This window comes from Acanthaster planci, linkage group LG09 (genome assembly GCF_054643075.1).
Source record: "Acanthaster planci isolate LZ-2023a linkage group LG09, COTS_SCS, whole genome shotgun sequence".
Taxonomy (NCBI): Eukaryota; Metazoa; Echinodermata; class Asteroidea; order Valvatida; family Acanthasteridae; genus Acanthaster; species Acanthaster planci.
In genome coordinates, this window is record NC_141785.1 from 18,883,987 (window position 1) to 18,902,301 (window position 18,315).

The window sequence follows — 18,315 nt, forward strand, 5'->3', positions numbered from 1 at the left end:
ATTTTGCATCAACAGTATTAGACACTGGGACACAGATCCATTTTGCACTCAACACAAGTATTTCCTATATGGAGTTTTAATATTTTCATAAGATTTTTAACACTGAATTCTTCTTTCAGCTTTTGACTTGCAGCAGGGCCGGGTTGGCAAATAAACTGTCCAGTGATTTTTTAAACAAATGAGTGGATAATTGCAAGAAAATGGTGAAATAGTTATGTACAAGTAAATGCTCCATCCTGAACACAGATATCACCTTCTATCCAGAAATGATCACTTTGAGCTAGATGCCAAAGTGCCAATTTGTCACAGATCAAAAAGATGCAAGACAGCAACATGTTACTCGACCAGGAACTGCTGTAGCTTTTAAATCACTTCAATGGATATAGTTAATGATTTCAAATAAAAGATTTACGAGTGGAAATATGCCCAGACAATCTCTGGTCGAAATGCAGTGACTGTGTTGATACTGCGTTAACTGAATCACATTGTGGGGCAAGTGTTATCATAAGGACCATAGCTAACCATAGCTAGACCAACTTTGAACAAATGCGCGCTAGTTGATGGTAGGACTATTCGAGACTAGCCTATTGAGGTTGGCTGCATCATAGATTACCATAAACCATTTCTATTGGCACAGTGCAGAGAGGACCAGCTTAATAGAAACTGTGTGTCACTTGTAAACGACCATTTTTATTTGTACTTTCGCTATTTTGCCCTTCCTGTGGCCACCTGTTCTCCTCTTTGGCCTAATGACCTGACAATGGTTGACTGGGGTCATTCACACATCAACTGCACTACATATGTGCTAGGTACGGCACAAACCAACCACTAGTTAACTAGTGATCCTTGATAAAACTTGCCTGTGGCTATTCATCAGAGCCAGCGGCCTTGTTAATTTGTCCAAATGTGGGTAAAAAGGGTGCATGCCAAAGGCTTGGACTTGGACAACTAGTTCCAATCTTGCTGAAGTTTTTCAATAAAAGCGGCCGATCCAGGAATTTCTGGGGGGGGGGATTTCAGGCTCCTCCGATTATTATTATGGTCACCGTTGCAGATGAGCAGACAGATGGGTAATGCATTATCTCGTTACTGATGTACGAATAATAACCCTTACGGGATGTTATTGTTTATTGTTACTATGATAATTCTTATCTTATTTATTTACTCCTTTTTTGTGCCTGCCAGTCACCCAAACCCCCTCAGGATCTTTTCCTGTGAAAGTTGGAGCATCTTGTTCATGTACCCCAATGACCTTTGACATATTTGAAACTGTCTGACTCATTACCATTTAATGTGCCTAATCGTGCCCTAGAATTTGAGCACTAGGTGGGTAAGAGCCTTAGAGGGGCCTCATGGTTTCCAGAAAGCCTTGACTACATGTATAATACTTAAGCTCTGGCCTATTGAAATTTATCAACTGGTTCAATTTGTATTTGATTAGAAGCGATTTAAGTGGAGTTGGGTTTTTTTTTCATTTCTTCATGTCTCCTAGGTCTTCTATATTTTCCTCGTCAATCTGTAATGAGAAACAAAAAGGAAATGTTTTGATCACAGGATGCACATGCAAATCTTCAGCTGTATGGAACAGAAGAATTGACAAAAGACAAATTACCTTCACAAGATTTTTTTTCATTCAAAATTGAGAAGTATCTCGGGAAATACAGCTTTGCTATGTGATCAACAAGGCAACAAAATGTACTCAAACTATTTTGAATGTACAACTGCTTCTTACAAGATTTTTGTTGAAAATAACAATTAGGAAGTATCTTTGGAAATGATTTTGCTATGTGATCAACACGGGAACAAAACATAAATGAAAAAAGTTTAAATGCAGGCTTCTAAAAGCATGCATATGTGGAAACCATGATAAGGTTTTTTTAATACTGTAGCCACCTGAACCCTAAAGGCTGCTATTTTTCCCCTAAAATAAAAAAAATCCATGTGATTATTCTAAAGCAAGAAAGGATATCACAATCCAATTTCAATTTAGAAGTAATGACTTGGAGTTCAGCTGCTTGAAACACATATAGCGGGAAAAATCTTGTACAGCAATACTGTATCACAATAAAAACATCAAAGTATCTCACGCGGAATTTTTCTGGGATGAAGCTCAGTAGATCATCGGTAACGTCCCCCTGAATTACAATCTCGTCTTCCCCCGAGACAGATGCCCCACAAGAGAAGCGGGATGCAAATGCCTTGGCCGCATCCCGTACGTCTATGTCTGAGAAAGACAGAGAACCTTCTAGGTTGACAAGAATTTGGCAGATGACCCTCACAAAATTAATTTTTGGGGCCTGTTTGAGAGAGATTCCCTTGAATGAATCTACACAGCAAGACAAGGACACAGTTGCAAAGTGATTATACGGCGATACCATTCAAATTCAAGTTCCCCCCCCCCAAATCAGAAACTTCGTACTTAAGTAAGTTCCTACAGGAAGATATGGCTTTTACCACTTCCCCCCGGGGTGCCCGGTTTCGGGCACCGTGTGTTTATACACTGAGCCGGGGTACCCAGTTTCAGACAAAAGAGCTGGTCTGTGTAACAAAAGACTGTACTCGAAACAAAGGACCTGCTGTTGGGAATTGCCATCATTTTTCGGCTTCCATTTTTCGAAGGTAATCCAGCGCTGTTTTGAAACAGTATACCACTGTTTTGGGCATAGCGCGCCGGAGGATTAGCACCGTGGACAAAAGTGCTCCAGGGCCCCATTGATGAGTGACACAGTGCCGCTGCTCGCTAATCCAGCCACGTATGAAAAGACGCTACTGGTATTCACTGGAACAAAGGAAATTATGCAACACCTCACAATTCTGGGCTCTCTTTTACAGGGCTCCAGGCCTGGCTGAATACTGTCAGATTAGAGTAGCAACCAGACAGTCGTTTGTGTGGGTGTAGACATTCCAGTAAACGAACACGTGAATTTTTGAAGAATGTTGAAAATGGAAAATCTTGAAAAGGTCCCGTCATCTCGTCCCGCTCAAGAAAAATCCACCCGGCAGGAAGTGGTTAAGAGAGTAAATAATATCAGGAGTTTCTGCAATAATATCTTATGCACAAAATCTTCAAGGGCACAAAATTGGCCACACTCAAGAGAAAAACTTGATATTTAGTTTATAAACCCAGCAATAGGCTTCTCCATTGTGCTTACAAACTGTCTAACTTGCAATGGGACCTGCACTGGGAAAAAAAAAACTACTAGCAGAGGGGTGAAAGAAATGTCCGATTAATTAATGTGATGATGACTTGCAAGCCAACTTACCTCAGAAAAGTGCAGGAATCAATGTTCAATGTTTCTTAATGCACACAGACGAGATAATATTGAAATGGCATTATTAAACCCAACCATACATGTACACATTTTAGCTGAAGTGGGATCCGTGTTTAAACAAGAGATGATCTTGTGTTATAAAACAACTGTCCCCTTGGGATGACACGCCATGTGCATCTGGGACTGGGACTAGACCGACAACTTAAAAACATATCCCCAGTCGGCCTATTTTTCACCAGTTAAAGGGTACTTGTGCATTGAGTGGGCCAGATAAACATAATAAAGTTGCTTACCATGTGAACCAAGGCCCCTTACTACGGTGACAAACTTTTTCTTCTGCCGTTGCATCCTGGAAATTGTGACTGTCTGCGGTTCAATCTTTTTCTTCACTTTCATGACACCTCTTCCTCCTGCAAAAATGACTCTTCTGTATGACACGTTTGCATATATTTACGTCTTAGCCCAAGACTAGATTTGGAGGATGTTCCCTTTAACCCTCCTATGCTGAAGTCACTCTTTGGGTCATTTGGTAAACACCTCAATGTTGTGTTGTGCACTGCACCAACTGTCCCTCACAGGAATATCAGATTGCACTTTTGTGCTGCCCAACAACTGTGCTTCACTGTTTCATGTGCATAATTGTGCAGTAAACCAAATGCAGTGAAGAGGACTGCACAAAAGACCCTGGGTCATTTTGTGCTGGCAATCTACTGTGTACACACTGAACCTGTGCATGTTTGAGTTCCATATAGAAACTACATGCTCACCAGTGACTGTGGGCACTCGTGTACATTTGTGCTGTAAAACCATAGGAGGGTTAACGCCTGCAAGAACAGATACCTATGTACATTGGCTGTAATGTCAACGGAGGGCACCATCAAGAGGCCAAACCATACCAAGTTTCAATAAATTCAGCAGGCATACCAAAGAAATTCTGAGCATACGTTCAAGTGCAAGAATAACTGAATAAATATCAACTTCTTGACAGTTCCCTCTAGCAATGCAGATGGATATGTATCTGTGTGGGCATTATTTAGGGGCAAATTGCCCAAATCCAGTCATGGGACCAGCCTACATAAATTACACCTGTTATGCACAAGGTAGAAGGTTATACACAACTTCCACAGTATTGTCTTCAATCAATTATATTTGAATCCTCCAATCTGATTGGTCAATCCATGGCAACAAACAGTGTGATGTTGTACTGTATATCACACTCCATATCACACCCCGCACATTGATTGCCCTGTTCTAACTCTGCGTACTGTGGTATTCTACGCTTACGCAAAATGTACCGCGGCAGGATTGACTGTAATTCAGAAGTGGTGCTTTTCCGACTCATGCTGATAATCAGACACATTTCAATGTGTGCACACTCATTCCATCTTTACTGCACATTCAACTTGCTTGAGGATAAGTTGGTTATCGCACTTGGGCTCACTGGACACGGAATAATGCAGTGCATCTGTGTCCCGCACAGAACTAATCCCGCGTACAAAATAGAGGACGACGTTAGTGGAAGACGAGAAATGAAAGATGCAAAACCTCTCTTCTGCTTTTTCTTCTTGTCCTCTCCCCCTTCCTCCTCATCTTGCAGGGTCAGCCTCTCAAAGAGGTCAGGGCAGTGGTCAGCTAGCCACTTCTTGCAGTCCTTGTAGGCGGGATTGAACTCGCAGTATTCCACAGGCATTGTACACACTGAAAAGGAAGCAGAGAAAGGAAGTCCAAGTTTGGATGAACTACTGAAGATCTAATTCAGGGAGGGTAGGCTGAGAGAAGGCTGTGCACCCAGACGGACATGTTGGCACTTGAACGAGATGGACAGCATTCAAGCGTAGATTGATACTTTGCAAACCTCAGAAGGGACAATATATAAAAGCTGTCATTGAATACACTCAAACAGAAAGACAAACCCGACAAATTACCATCATTTTTTAAAGGTAGGGACACCATTGATTTTTTGGTCGTAATTTACAAGATTGCCTGATTACGGCGTATAATATTCACTGCAACTTACATTCCACTGACTTGTTTCATGTTTTGAGTCAACTGTCTTGTGAACAATCGAGAAAAACAGTGTAGCATTTGCAACAATTAAATTGCAGATCTTGTAATTCATCTTGCGTAAAATCTCTGAATTCTAGAGCGCTCGAAGTAAGCCAACACCCGCAGAGTCAGCATGGGAAACAGGCATGACAGGTTCTCTTTCCCTTAAACAAGGAGCAGTTTTCAATGGCCAGGCGTGATAAGTGAATTTACATTAGAGTAATACGCCTCCGCAACAATGTAGCATTGTGGATTCATGAAAAAACTTTATCCAGGAAGGCAGTCGACTCGTGCCTGTGACGATGAAATGAGTAGGCCTATATGATAATGCATGTGCACATGTGATTGTGCTGACAACTACACTTTCACGTCAGTTTACATGTCAATGAAAGTGTAAAAACTCCATTCTTAGTTGGCTGACTAAAAATTATAAGCAAAGTGGAAATTATGTTTTGAAACACAGGAGGTTTAATGTGTGGAAATCATACTTTTTGTTGACAAAAATCCTTTCACCGGGCAGCTCGGAAACAGCTACCATATTTGGACCATACCAATATGCTCTAGGGGTTAATTTGAATTCACCAAGTTTTTGCAATAAGAAAATCCTTTCCTAAAATAAAATTTAACTTCACACTGATCCAATTTATTTCCTACTTTACTCCTTACACTCAGTTTCCTATAATTTCAGTTTACAATGGGTTTGGCGAATTTCTGTCCGTCAAATTTTCAGCTGCTTTAGACTCCACACCATTCACAAACACTACACACAAGAAAATTGGTGCCTGCTAAAGAATGTGATGTGCGAAATGAAATGAACTCATGGTCAGCTGACCATCGTGAAAAAAGAGAACAAAATTTCTGTTTTCTCGAAAACTACAGCATGCTGGACGGAAATATTTTACAGGCTGATTGAGGCTGTTACGTACTTTCTTTCAGTAAGATAATTCAGGTTATATGGTATTCTGATTTGGGGGATTTTGCCAATGGTGTACTACCTTCAAGGAAAGTATGCTGAGAAGGGTTAGCTCGTGGTGAGTTCTTTTAGGGTTATAAACAGGTTTGTATGGAGGACGACTTCATTCCTACCTCCACAGTACAAGACTTTCAGGGGGTATGACGCATCTTTCTTTTTTTTCGACTTCTTCGGTCGCATCTCCTGGACGTCTTCATTCACATCAACTTGGTGACCGCCCTCCGCTTCTGCCATGACTGACTACCAGACTGTGTGGCATAAAGAATCTACATGGAAAAAAAAACAGGTGAGGTTACGAGAGTCCCATCAATGTATCACGGAACCTGCTGGCCAGAATGCAGATGCCAAAATGGACAACCAGGCCACAAACCATCACAAAACTTTACAAAGTCAGGATTGAAATGCAAAGTACTCCCATTTTGGTCAGATCAAGTTGCATTATGACCTACATTGTTTTATTGACATTTGGGAGTCTGGTTGGCGTAGTGGTTCTTTTTTCACCTGCCACCTCTGCGGCCCGGGTTTGAATCCTGGCCCGGTCCACATGTGGATTGGGTTTTCAGTCCCTACCTGATGCCCAGGGTTTTACCCAGAATATTCCTCTGGGGTTTTCCTCCCACCTCTAAACTGTAACTGCTTCTCATTGTCTCCTCTCTACAAGTTTCTTCAGGCTTGCGAGCTACAGTGCCTAGGGTGCTTTTGAAGAATCCTTGGTGTCATTACCAGAAATATATATAATAATAATGTGATTCATAAAGTTCAATTTCATTTTATCCAACCCGTACCCTGCAAATGGCAAGGAAGGGTGCGTACCTTATTGACAACCTACATGTACAGTTATGTCATGAATTTCAAGTTCAATAACAGCATTTGCTCCTGGTAATGTGTTATTATAGGCCTGTTCCCACTTCAGCCTGTCAACCCAGGTTGAACTCAACCCTGGACGAGCCCATGGCTGCCCTGGGTTGAAAATTGGATTTTTCGACCTTAGATTCAACCCGGCATTGTTTCACACTTGTTTCCTGTGAATTAGGCTTAACGGGGTGAGTTCAACCCGGAAGTGAGCACACACAAACAACTTTCAACCTGGGTTGAAAATCTCAACCCAGAGCTACACGGAAAAATGAAAAAGGAAGGGGCCGCGGCGTGTAGCAAAAAAGTGCTACACCATAGACTTGTGCACAAACCCGGTGCTACGCAGTGCCTACACGTCAGTTCTACGCGTACGCGGACACGTGATGCTTTCACAGCGTACCTGTGAACTTCTGCTCGTTAATGCGCATGCTCAGTTCTGCTGCGGTGTAGCGGTGCTATAAGGAAGACCGTGTGGATTCGGCCGTCTCATTTCTGGCTGCATATGGTGCCAGCAATTCCCTGCGATTCCTACTTAAAACCCCAAAAAACAAGGCAGACGAAGAATTAGAACAAGAAAGTCAGACAGTTCACTCTTATCAAATGTATTAGTTAGTTCCATTGCTGCAAACTCCAAGTGCTTTGAAGCATGGAGGAATAAAAACACATGTTTGAAGTAGGCCTATAAATTAGTAGACCTATAAATATAGTATACCGATATGCAACACACACATCAACTTAAAAACTCTTTCTTCAATAGATCATGGAGGTCTGGAGGTAGCCTCCATGACTAGATCTTTGTTCAAGCGGACTCAGTTGAGAACATGGATGGTTGAGAAGTTTAAAAACATCAGTCACACCATCATGGCCACAGCCCCACTACGACATCCAACACCTACTGTACCCCCTCTCTAGCTCTCCGTTGCATTAAAGCCAGAATTGGTGTCCGCAACGTACTGTCAAAGATACAGATACAAATGTGAAATGATGCTATCATTAGCAGCAGCTTGCTTCATTACCCGTCAATCTGAACACAGCTGGTTTTTACGAAAGAGCACAAGCAAACCCCAGCTCTGCCACTCCGGTCCCGTTCGTCTGTTCTTAAGCTCCGGACGAACGAGGAGGAGCAGGACAAATGAGCCACTTCCAAAAAAACCAGAAACCGCGGCTGGCGCATGGCCCACGCGCAGTTAACGACCATTCGCGAACGGGTACCTGCAGTGAGTGCCCAACGAATCGGTTTCTATATTAAATGAGCTTTTCTCTGTTCATCTGTTTCTATCGGTAAAATACCATCCTACCCATCAACAGTGAATTCTCAGAAATGTTTCATAAAAGACAACATGGATGCTTGTTAATGATTATTAAAATGGACGCTTGTTAATGATTATTAAAATGACGTTTTGGTTACTTTCCACGTGGAATTGTTTAAGGTCAATGAATAATCACGTCTTATCAATAACCAATCTGAAGTCAAGCACTTTCCAAACGAAATTAATGTGCGCTTCCCAGGCGTCCACTATCTTTGTGTTAACTATGGCTTGCAAAGGGAGCCCGACTACTTCCAGTACAAAAATAAATAAGTTCAAAAAAGTGCCCGCGATGCTGCGCTGTGCAGTGCTGTCGAAGTGGCGATCGAAGTTTTCTTTTTCTCCCAACATTTTGGTAAGAATTTTGGTGTTTGATCATAACATTAACAGTGGTTACAAGACACGCAAAAGTTAAGCTTGTATCATTTGCAACAGTTTAATAGCTTATCTTTAGCTAAAATGACTGACATGACTGACCGGTAGGCCAACTGAGCTCGGTCTGCAAGTGCACTAAGCCGTAAGCGTGTGTGTGTTGTGATCGGACTGGGCCCGAGGAAGTCGCCATATGTGAAGGGGAAAGAGTTTCAACTTTTATATACGGACAACACTTGAAGTTGATGCCCCTGTGAACAAACCTATGACTCTGGGTCCTGTCAGTGTTAGATCAGTGTTAGAGATGATGTAATCTGGTGCTAAGTTGATTACGTAATTGATAATTCATAATTGTCTTTGATCGTGTTTGACTGGACTGGTGGCATATGTCAAGAATGTTGTGTGCATGGTGTATTTAGATATGTAAGAAATAAAATGTAACTTACTAAGCTTGGGTAAATGCAGCCTTTTCTTTGCCCAGTCTCAAATGACATGTTTGACCTTCAGGTAGCTTTTCTGAAATCATGACCATCAGGACTAATTTTAGCTAGACTTTTTTTACTTACTTTTTTTTCGGTATCTACATTGTATGCTGCCGTTGCATATTTACTTAATTTTTTGTGTTTTTTCTGACAAGTGTTTTGGCATTTTATGTATAGGCACAGTAATCACCTTGTAATGGAAAACCACTCCTTCTCCACTGCTGCTTTTGGCCATAGTCACAGAGACTTCACACCAGTCAGCAAAAGACCCTCTCGAATGACAGGAGGTACAACACCGCCCCTTCACTGAAGTTATAAGCTGCTTCCAAAATTACTGGCTATGGCAGCAAAAAGCGTCTGGCCATACTGTGTATGTGTGTTACTGTCAGCCACAGCCAAGACTTTTGGACTTAGCCACACAGATATGGTGGTGCTTTTCTTGATGTAAAGTGTTTCTACTGTTATGACCAAGAATTGAGGCCCAGATGAGGATTCAGCTGGTGTGGGAGACTAGTCCTCTGTACGATGATACGTGAATACATTAAATGACCTACAGCCTAGCAGTTTGTTGACAGATCTCAAAAGCGTTTGTTCTGTTTGTGTTTCAAAAACAAATTGTAGGGAAGATCAAAGCATGTTGGACAGCCCCATTATCTTTTAACCTACTGATAGAATATCCCCACATCTAAATCAGGTTGTTTACATTTTACTCTGTTTTCAAATGTGTGTTTATTTATTCTCTGTCAGATGCGCGCCTTAGAAAACACATCGATTCCTACTTGAATTTGTTGGAATTTGTTCATTTTCCCTCTGACCATTGTTGAAGGTAATGCTAAGAGCAGCTACGAGCCTTATCACAGCACACCTTTGACAACAACACCCTCCGGCCCTGCCCACATATCCTTCTCTGTGTCCTCTGTACCTGTCAATCATTCTTCTGCTCCTACCCTCGGCTATGCACGGTCATCTCCTACTGAGAAGGGTCCCAAGAGCTCGCCTAGTGTTAGAATGGGGAGAACATCACTGAGTCCGAGTCGAGTTCGTGGCTTGAGTCCAACAAGAGGCTATGGATCATCCCCACCTCGGCATGTGAGTAGTGGTTGCCATGGCACTGCATGACTTCCTAATGGGCCCCGTCAAATTCGTCTTTCAACTGCACAGGTAGCGACCCCCATATTGGCAGAAATCCAACTCTTGAGTCGACTTCGTCTTAAAAGATTCTGTTTAATCACAGTCGAATTGGCCCCCTTGCGTGTTCAAGTGTGTCTAGTCTTTCTGAAAAAATCCATCACACATGCTAGTTGGATGGTTATGAAGGTGAAATCGAGCCTAAATCTGCTATTGTATGTTTTGAAAACAACTTTGGTATTGAAACTTTTTGGTTGCAAAAAGTGTTGGATTATTGCAGATATAACAGGAAAGATCTGTGTAAGATTGGTTGGAATCAATTGTTTCCTCATTCCAGGGTTACGTATCCGAGCTGGAGACTACCACCATCCAGAAACAGCGCAAGGAGCTGCATCTCCTCATTGGCGAGCTTCAAGACCGAGACAGGGAACTCAACGAGATGGTAGCATCTCACCAGAAACAGCTCCTAGCCTGGGAACAGGATCGTCAGAAACTCCTGACACTGGAGCAGCGCTATTCCAGGCTAGAAGGTATCTCCAACACAGATTTAAAGGTTTCCGAACTCAACGGTCAGGTCCCAATGAGGTCATCAAGAAACAGTTGCTTGTTTTGCATGCAGTGATTACAACTGTTGCCTTGCACAGTATATACACTCACTTTGTTCACTACATTTTAGACCAAGGATCGTCTAGTTCGTCTTTGCTTGTTCTCTCTTCTGCTCACAGGTCTCAAAAATTCAGTCACTCCTTTCCTCTCCATCTGGAGTCAAATCTGCTCTATCCCACGAAATCTACGATATTGAATAGGTTCACTGGTTTTCAGGTTACTTCTAGGCTGCTGTACGATTCTGTGATTAGCATTACAGATTTTTACCAACTTGCTTCTCCACCCTAACTCTCTGGAGTATTTCAGCTAGATATCCTGCCTGACTCATCAGTCTGTATTATTTGGAAAAGTGGCTTGCCTGCCCAGTGTAATAAGATTTAGCAGGTCAGCTCTCCCCGAGGCCAAACAGCCTGGGAGTCTGTGGTTGCCAGCCACCACAAGATCCAAGAGTGGCATTCGATCAGACCATAATCTTAACTCAGATAGTTTTTGGCTGCTGTTGATTGCACAGTGCATCAAAGTGGACCAGATTTTTTACACCTGCTGCACTATGCTGCATCTAGCATAGTTAGGATTAAAGATCTTTTTCTATTCATTTCACCGTACAGCTGAGCTCAAGAGTCGGACTGAGCAGGTGAAAACCCAGACGACCAAATTAAAGGTGCTTGAATCGCAGGAACAGTCCAAAGAGCTTGCCCTGCAGTCCACCCAGAAACAACTGGAGCAGATGTCCGAACAGGCCAGCTCAGCCTCCAGACAAGTGAAAGAAATGGAAGTGAGTGATCAACACTAGATGCCTTATTTACCACCGTGGTGGTTTATTTTGTGTTTCTTTTCCTTGTGGAATTGTCTTGAGGAAAGCGGAAAATGACGAGTTCCTGAGAGGTTATCTGACTTCAAAGTGAACTTAGCATTCCTAGAACGTTTCCGGATCTTTCCATGAAGTAACTGTCACCTACCAGTGGAGGGGTGGGGTCAAGTCCCTCAGAGGATTGGTCACAAGTCCTTTCAGAAGTCCAGTCGCAAGCCTAGTCACGAGTAGGAAGATGAACAATGCCAAAGGGATGCTTTTGTCGCTGTTCATTTGAATACATGTAGTTTGTGATTTGGCTTAAGACCAGTTGACTTGTGATGGACTTGTGATTTAACTACATCCCTACTCCAGATGCATCTGTGACGAATGGTGGACTTTCTACAAATTGATGCTGCTTTATGGAATCTCCACAATTTGCAGTGTTGGATGTGACATTATTAAAATGAAACTGGCTGGAATCTTCATTCTTGCAGGATCACAGTGAGCAGCTGAATTCCCTCATCCGTGACCTTTCCAGCAAAGTGGGTCAGTTTGAGGCCAGAGAACAAGAATTGCTGACAATGTTGAAACTCAAGGTGAGGGAAAACCAAGTTAAAAAAGGTGCCAATTCAATATGATAACCAGATTTTTCCAAATCACAGTACTCCTCGCCTTTTTCTCTTGGGCTGCCTGGTCTGTACGGCCAACTGCGTTCATCACTTTTCCCTGAGCTTCTCTTGAAGTTGAGACAATGTTTTAAAAATGTTGTTTGTCCACTCTCAGTCTTCGATTTGCCAGTGGCTGCAAAGAAAATTTGAATAAACTCTTTTCTTGCATTTTGGGATTTCTGTCTGATGACAGTTTCTTTTTTTTCTTCAGGACAACGAATTAGCTGAGGCATCAGCTCACATCTCAGACATGAGTAGCAAGCTGAAGCGATTGGACCATGCAAATAAGGTACTATCGTCACTAATAGTTGAGAAGCTTTGCTAGTTGTTGCTGCAGAGAGCTGGCATTGTAGAGAAATGTTTACAAGGTCAAGAGCTTCCAGGAAATACAAGGTCTTCTGTAGTACATGAAGTGTAGAAGGTAGTGAATTTTGTGGCACACAAAGCCAAGCATGGGCATTTGGTCTGTCTGATTCATGTGTAAATAATGGAGAGTTTTCCAGTTTTCAATTGAATTTGCACAAAGCAGTGATATCATGTGACAGGAAGTTTCCTGAGCTGACAAACATGACAAATAGTGCCATTGAGCTTTTGACAGGACTCTGTTGCCATTTCTCTTCTCAAGCCGCAGTTACGTTTAAATGTATACTCTTCATTTCATGTTTTTGTTGACCTCTGACCCAGGCTTCTTTCGTCACTGTCAATCTGTTCTCTCCATTTTCTATGAATTGGATGTACATATTTCTTTCGCTCCTTCAAGGAAATTCGCCACACTGAAGCAGCTACAAGAAAAGACTTGGCCGCAGCAAGACAGAAGTACAACGAAATCAAACAAGAACTGGAAAAACTGACTGGTGAGTTACACACCTCTTTGATAAAGATGTCTCTGTCCTACTTAGAATAGAGTCCCGATGTTTGACTAGCTGCGTCGGAATCAGTTTTGTTCACGACTGTGGCTTGTGACAGCAGCCTACCAGTGACTGATAGCCGCAGTCGTAGACAAAGACAGCCTTGTTTGAACCACTGTGGCCTTGTGACAGAGATGGCAAAACTTTCAAAGTCTAATCATGAATTTTCCTTCATGTTAAACAGGCCAATTGAATGACCAGAACAACACTAATACAGAGCAGAGCATAGAGCTGAGCCAACTTCAGGGAGATATACAGGCTTTACAACAGGAGATCACACTATCAGGTAAGTAAATAAAAACCACCCTAAAATTACCTACTTCGCTGATACAAGCATTTGTATATTGAACGGACAATTAACATGCACGTAATGTATTACTTCCTTATACATGTATTTACCCTTTTTTGCTTGCCTTTGTTACACCCTCTTAAGTTGTGCTAGGAGTCTACCGGGTTGGTAAAGTCAACTCCTTACAGACTTCAGGGCTTAAGTTTTCAATTGCTTTTGTAAGATCTAGCTCTGAATGATTAATCCAGTTGAGCAAGTTATATTGCATCTCATGCACCACCCACTGCTTATATGAATGAAACCCAACCGCCCAAACCTACCAAGCCAGGTACTCCTGATATCGATCAAAACTGATCAAGAAATCAGGTGATATGTTGAGAAATAATAACCCAGACAGCTTTGTGTGAGACACTGACAGCGAGATAAAACCTCCAGCGTAATTGTTTTCTACAGATCTGCCGACAAAGCACATAGGAAAATTAGTTGTTCCAAGGGATTTACTTGTTTTGCTTTTTGGCCGGGGGGGCAAAGGTGAAAGAGAAAAGAGAAAAGACCAGCTTCTGGAGTTGCAGCGCTCCAAGCAGGAGAGGACGGATGCTGAACTGACCAACTTGAGACAAGTCTACGAGAGGCAACAACGGGATCTGTCACTCCTGCAACTCAACCTGGATAGCAGGAACGAAGTTCTCCACAGGTCACAGCTCAACAACTCACAGTGAGTGACTCACTACACACTCATGCTCTAGGTTGATGCCCATTGATATTCTTAGTCTCAAACCTACATGTAATCAAGACGACATTGAATAGATTTAGGTGCTTTGTAACTTTATTTTGGTATGAATAGTTGGTATATTGTAAGTAAGAATTCATTGATTCTGGCTTGTAACTCAAATTTCAAAATGAGTTGCTACTCACTAATTTTCACAAACCTCCATTCCGGAAGGATACTCTTTGGGCTGTCATTCGTCAAGCATAGTAGGAATGCAATAATTTTTACTTTTTATATTGCTGTGAGTAATAATTACTCGGATTGCTCATCGCTTACAGACTTTTCCATAGGTTGTGAGCGATTGGTCATCAAAATCGGTAATTTTTCTGTTGTAGACATGATGATCTTGGTCGCAGCCACAACACATCCAGATCCCCTGCCAATGTGTCTGGCAAGAGCCGGGATTCATCGCTGCATAATGCTAGCCTGATAGGGGGTGCCCTCGTAGAAAACCACGGGGACCACGGAGTCCCTGACCTCAGCAGTGGGGACACAGAGGAACTACTGACTGCTGACTCATCAGGAGAGGTCAGATGCCTGGCCTAGTGTCTTGGTGCTGCTTTAAAGTTATCAGAAAAGTTGTGCTTACCATAGCAAAAAAATCACACTGCTTCTTTATAAGGACTGTTTCATAGCACGGTTGGAATGATGACAAGCACACAGAGATTTCCATGATTGCGTCACTGATTTAAGTAACCTTTTCTTCCCGGCTTAAGCTTGCTTTGATATGTTTACTGTTTAACAGTATTCATGAAACAGACAAAGGCTCTGTTATTACAAAATCAGACGTTAGGCAGCACTATGAAATTGGACCTTCTCTCTCACCATTTATGCCACTGAAATGCTAAGCTCTGAGCATAATAAGAAGCACCCCCTCATTGGTTGAAAGAGCCGTGCTGATGGGGAGTGTATAAGGGCCATGTGAAGTAATTGTCATAAGGGAAATTCCAGAAATTAGGAGTCCAAACGTGTAACATTTTTGTGTCCCTGTTACGTCTGACCTTTGTTATTTGACATGGAAATATCGTCGAAATTGATTTCAAACTGTTACTATTTGTTTGGCTGGTAATTCGCATTAATTCATCGCTCTTGGAAAATAAAAAATGTGGTCTGAATTTACAAAATCACATGTCAGATGTAACAGGGACACAAAAAATTGACCCCTAATTTCTGGAATTACCCATAAGTCTCTGCAAGTCCATCAAAAATCCATCACAAATCATTTGTTATTCAACCAAGTCACAAGCTAAACTAGATGAGCAGTAACTTAAGCTTTCGTCTGTCAAATCGTGGTTCATCCTATTACATGCAACTGGTCTCGTGAAAGGACTTGTGAGGGACTTGTGATGGGACTCGAGATGGACTCGATTACACAAGTGGTAACTGTTTGACTTGTTATTTCATTTGCCACAGACTCCAGCTGAGGAAACATCGCCTACCAGCAAACTACACCGTCTCCTGACTGAGTCTCGGCAGATGGTGCAGAACCTGGAAGAGACTACACTGCCCCCGTACATCAACAAACCAAACAAGGTATGAGCTTTCTGTATACTCGACGCACAGAAAACCTATCTGCATCCCAGCAGTTCCAAAGGTCTGTTTAGCGTGGAAGTTTGAGAGGAAATTCCTCCTCATGGTTCTTGTCCATATTTTTGTATCTGTTCTGTCTCAGCGAAATTGAATTCAAGTAGTGAATTTACCCTTTGCATTTCTTGACAGGATGACTCCAGAAGTCCACCAGCAGGGACCCAGGAGTAGCCAAGTTCTTGTGTAATTGGCTGTGGATGTGGATCATTGAGGGCGCTCTTTGGCTTTCTCAGGAAGGCAGATAGGAGAGTAGGCCCTACCTGGATCGTACATACATCAATGTGTGCTCTCTTAATGTTGAGCAAACCATCAAAACAGTGCACAGAACGTGCTACTGATTTTGTGCCATACAAAGAATATAGAAAAAAAGTGCCTGCGCTGAGTTTGAAAGTACTGCCTTTTTACCGGTAGACGGCTAGTGTATGCACAGACCCAAAACACAAGATTTAGTAAGCCAGAGAAACTCAGGAACTAAAACAGTAGTTGGAGTGAGATGGAAAAAGACAAGACAAATAGACGTGTACATAATACAAAGATGCACTGATAGCGAACATGTTGTGTGATTAGGGAAGCTTGTAGAGTACGTATTTTTGAGTGAAGCCAAAAAAAAACCTTGTGTGTGATTTTTAAGTGGAAACGGTGTGCCTGCCTACCAACCTAGCTAAAATAATTATCAAATTATTTGAATGTTTAGTGATGTCATCGCTATGACAATCCCACAAAATATTGCAGAACACATGTGATGTGTTTTCAGGCTTTTCCTTTCCATTAGAAAGTTGAAATAGATGTATAACTTCTTCTTTATACAAGTTGAGACTGAATGAGCAACTCTAACTTTTACTGCAAACAGTGAATTAATCAACCTACATTCCAAGGCTGACGAATTGATAGGGTCATAAAAAGAAAGGTATTAAAACCCTGTTAGTAGTTTGGGATTTCCATTAAACTTCATGGTTTGTTCCTTGATGACAGTCTTTTGGACACTAACAATTCTGTATCTATAAATTGACATGTTTTTCATGCACTTAAAAAATGGAAAAATTGATGGTTGATTTTATATTTGGTCAAGAAAACCCATCTGAAAATCACTCAAAAACCATGGGAAAAGTGGCATCTTTCTCAGTATTTCTCACCTTTTGCAAACTAAACAAAAAACTGCCTTTGAAATAGACATTTTGTGAAAGAAATTGAGTCAGTGATATGACTAATACACAACTGATATGCACGATAATTTAGTAAGACCCCAGTACTCTTGAAGTGACATTTAGAGGAGATCAGAACGCGAAGACAGTATTTGCCAGATAATGGCGAAGAAGCACTTTCTTCCGCTATTTATATAGAAATTTAAACAAAATCAACTGTGGAACACTGGTTTGGAAAGTAATTTTCTATTTACATTGTTGATTTTCCAGACATAGAATGATGACAAGGATTCTTGTAAACTTTCTTTAATCCAAACATAGTTGCAATAAGAAATACAAATATCAATTTGAAAAAGTATTTGGTAGTGTTTTTCGGCAAGGGAATATTAGGTTTTTTACATTGAAAGATGCACTGCCTTAATTGTTTTTACTCTTGTAGTTATATCTTTAGGAATTGTACATAGCATTTTTAACCATCCAGCAATGAAAAATACCTGCCGCCTGTTGAGTGAAATATTTATTTACTTTTATTTTTTATAATTTTTTGGTTCTGAAGCCTAATGACAAGAAATGTATACATGTTTAGACTTAATTTTTACTCCAAATTAATTTTTATCATTTTTTGTAAATGTCGTCTACGGCACATTTCTAGAGACATTTATAAAAGCATGCAGTGAATTCTTTGCTACTCAGTTTTTCACAACTCATTTTTTTTTGCAGATTTATCTGAATTGAGAAAGCTTATGATGTGATGTCAGTTTTGCTATGACGCCCCAAAAAAGTACAATTCAGCTTTTGTGTTTTGTGATTGGTTGAATTTCTATTTGCTTTTGGGTGGATTGAAATCCTACGTAGCTACAATTACATTTTTTATTACTGTTGCTCTTCTTGAAAAATATTTGTACTTTTTTCAATATAGGAAGTTCTGTTTTGTTCCGTTTAAAAGTGTGGAATAAAATTCTAGAAGCTATTTTATACAGAAAGGTGTGGTGCAATTGAAAATTCTAATATCTGGAGGTTTGTCCCAAGTACATGTACGATGTCAGTACGAAAACATAAATGCGTAAAGTTTTAACATTTGAAAACTAAAATTCTGTACTTTTGAGTGTACAGATTTA

General features: G+C 41.2%; 2 protein-coding genes across 4 annotated transcripts; one reads left to right on the forward strand and one right to left on the reverse strand.

Moving 5' to 3' along the window:
• Positions 1-60: 60 nt before the first annotated feature.
• denr (density regulated re-initiation and release factor) lies at positions 61-8,575 on the reverse strand. Of its 3 annotated transcripts, XM_022230006.2 has the most exons (7): positions 8,163-8,347; positions 7,547-7,674; positions 6,405-6,557; positions 4,818-4,970; positions 3,566-3,682; positions 2,088-2,224; positions 61-1,516 (listed from the first exon to the last, which is right to left on the reverse strand). In XM_022230006.2, exons 3-7 carry the CDS (start codon positions 6,523-6,525, stop codon positions 1,472-1,474), a joined length of 573 nt encoding a protein of 190 aa, XP_022085698.1. In that variant the 5' UTR covers positions 6,526-6,557; positions 7,547-7,674; positions 8,163-8,347; the 3' UTR covers positions 61-1,471. The 3 variants fall into 3 exon arrangements, with proteins under 3 accessions (XP_022085698.1, XP_022085700.1, XP_022085697.1); XM_022230008.2 differs by lacking the exons at positions 7,547-7,674; positions 8,163-8,347 and adding an exon at positions 8,555-8,575; XM_022230005.2 differs by lacking the exon at positions 7,547-7,674 and having other exon boundaries at positions 8,163-8,346.
• A 7-nt stretch (positions 8,576-8,582) lies between these two features.
• Positions 8,583-18,180, forward strand: LOC110976595 (uncharacterized). Its single transcript, XM_022230003.2, has 13 exons — positions 8,583-8,808; positions 9,485-9,594; positions 10,134-10,396; positions 10,773-10,965; positions 11,650-11,816; positions 12,329-12,430; positions 12,714-12,791; positions 13,263-13,356; positions 13,595-13,696; positions 14,231-14,414; positions 14,804-14,996; positions 15,882-16,001; positions 16,188-18,180. The coding sequence occupies exons 2-13, from the start codon at positions 9,504-9,506 to the stop codon at positions 16,224-16,226; spliced, it is 1,626 nt and encodes a 541-aa protein (XP_022085695.2). The 5' UTR covers positions 8,583-8,808; positions 9,485-9,503; the 3' UTR covers positions 16,227-18,180.
• The last annotated feature ends 135 nt before the right edge of the window (positions 18,181-18,315 follow it).

Bases quoted from the DNA above. Each gene is read 5' to 3' on its own strand.
- denr (XM_022230008.2), bottom strand. From the start codon at position 6,525: ATGGCAGAAGCGGAGGGCGGTCACCAAGTTGATGTGAATGAAGACGTC. The intron at 4,971-6,404 runs GTAGGAATGAAG...CTTCCTTTTCAG, and splicing joins GAAAGTCTTGTACTGTGGAG to TGTGTACAATGCCTGTGGAA. The intron at 3,683-4,817 runs GTTTTGCATCTT...TCATTTTTGCAG, and splicing joins GAAGAAAAAGCAGAAGAGAG to GAGGAAGAGGTGTCATGAAA.
- LOC110976595 (XM_022230003.2), top strand. From the start codon at position 9,504: ATGGAAAACCACTCCTTCTCCACTGCTGCTTTTGGCCATAGTCACAGA. The intron at 9,595-10,133 runs GTACAACACCGC...CCATTGTTGAAG, and splicing joins ACCCTCTCGAATGACAGGAG to GTAATGCTAAGAGCAGCTAC. The intron at 11,817-12,328 runs GTGAGTGATCAA...TCATTCTTGCAG, and splicing joins GACAAGTGAAAGAAATGGAA to GATCACAGTGAGCAGCTGAA.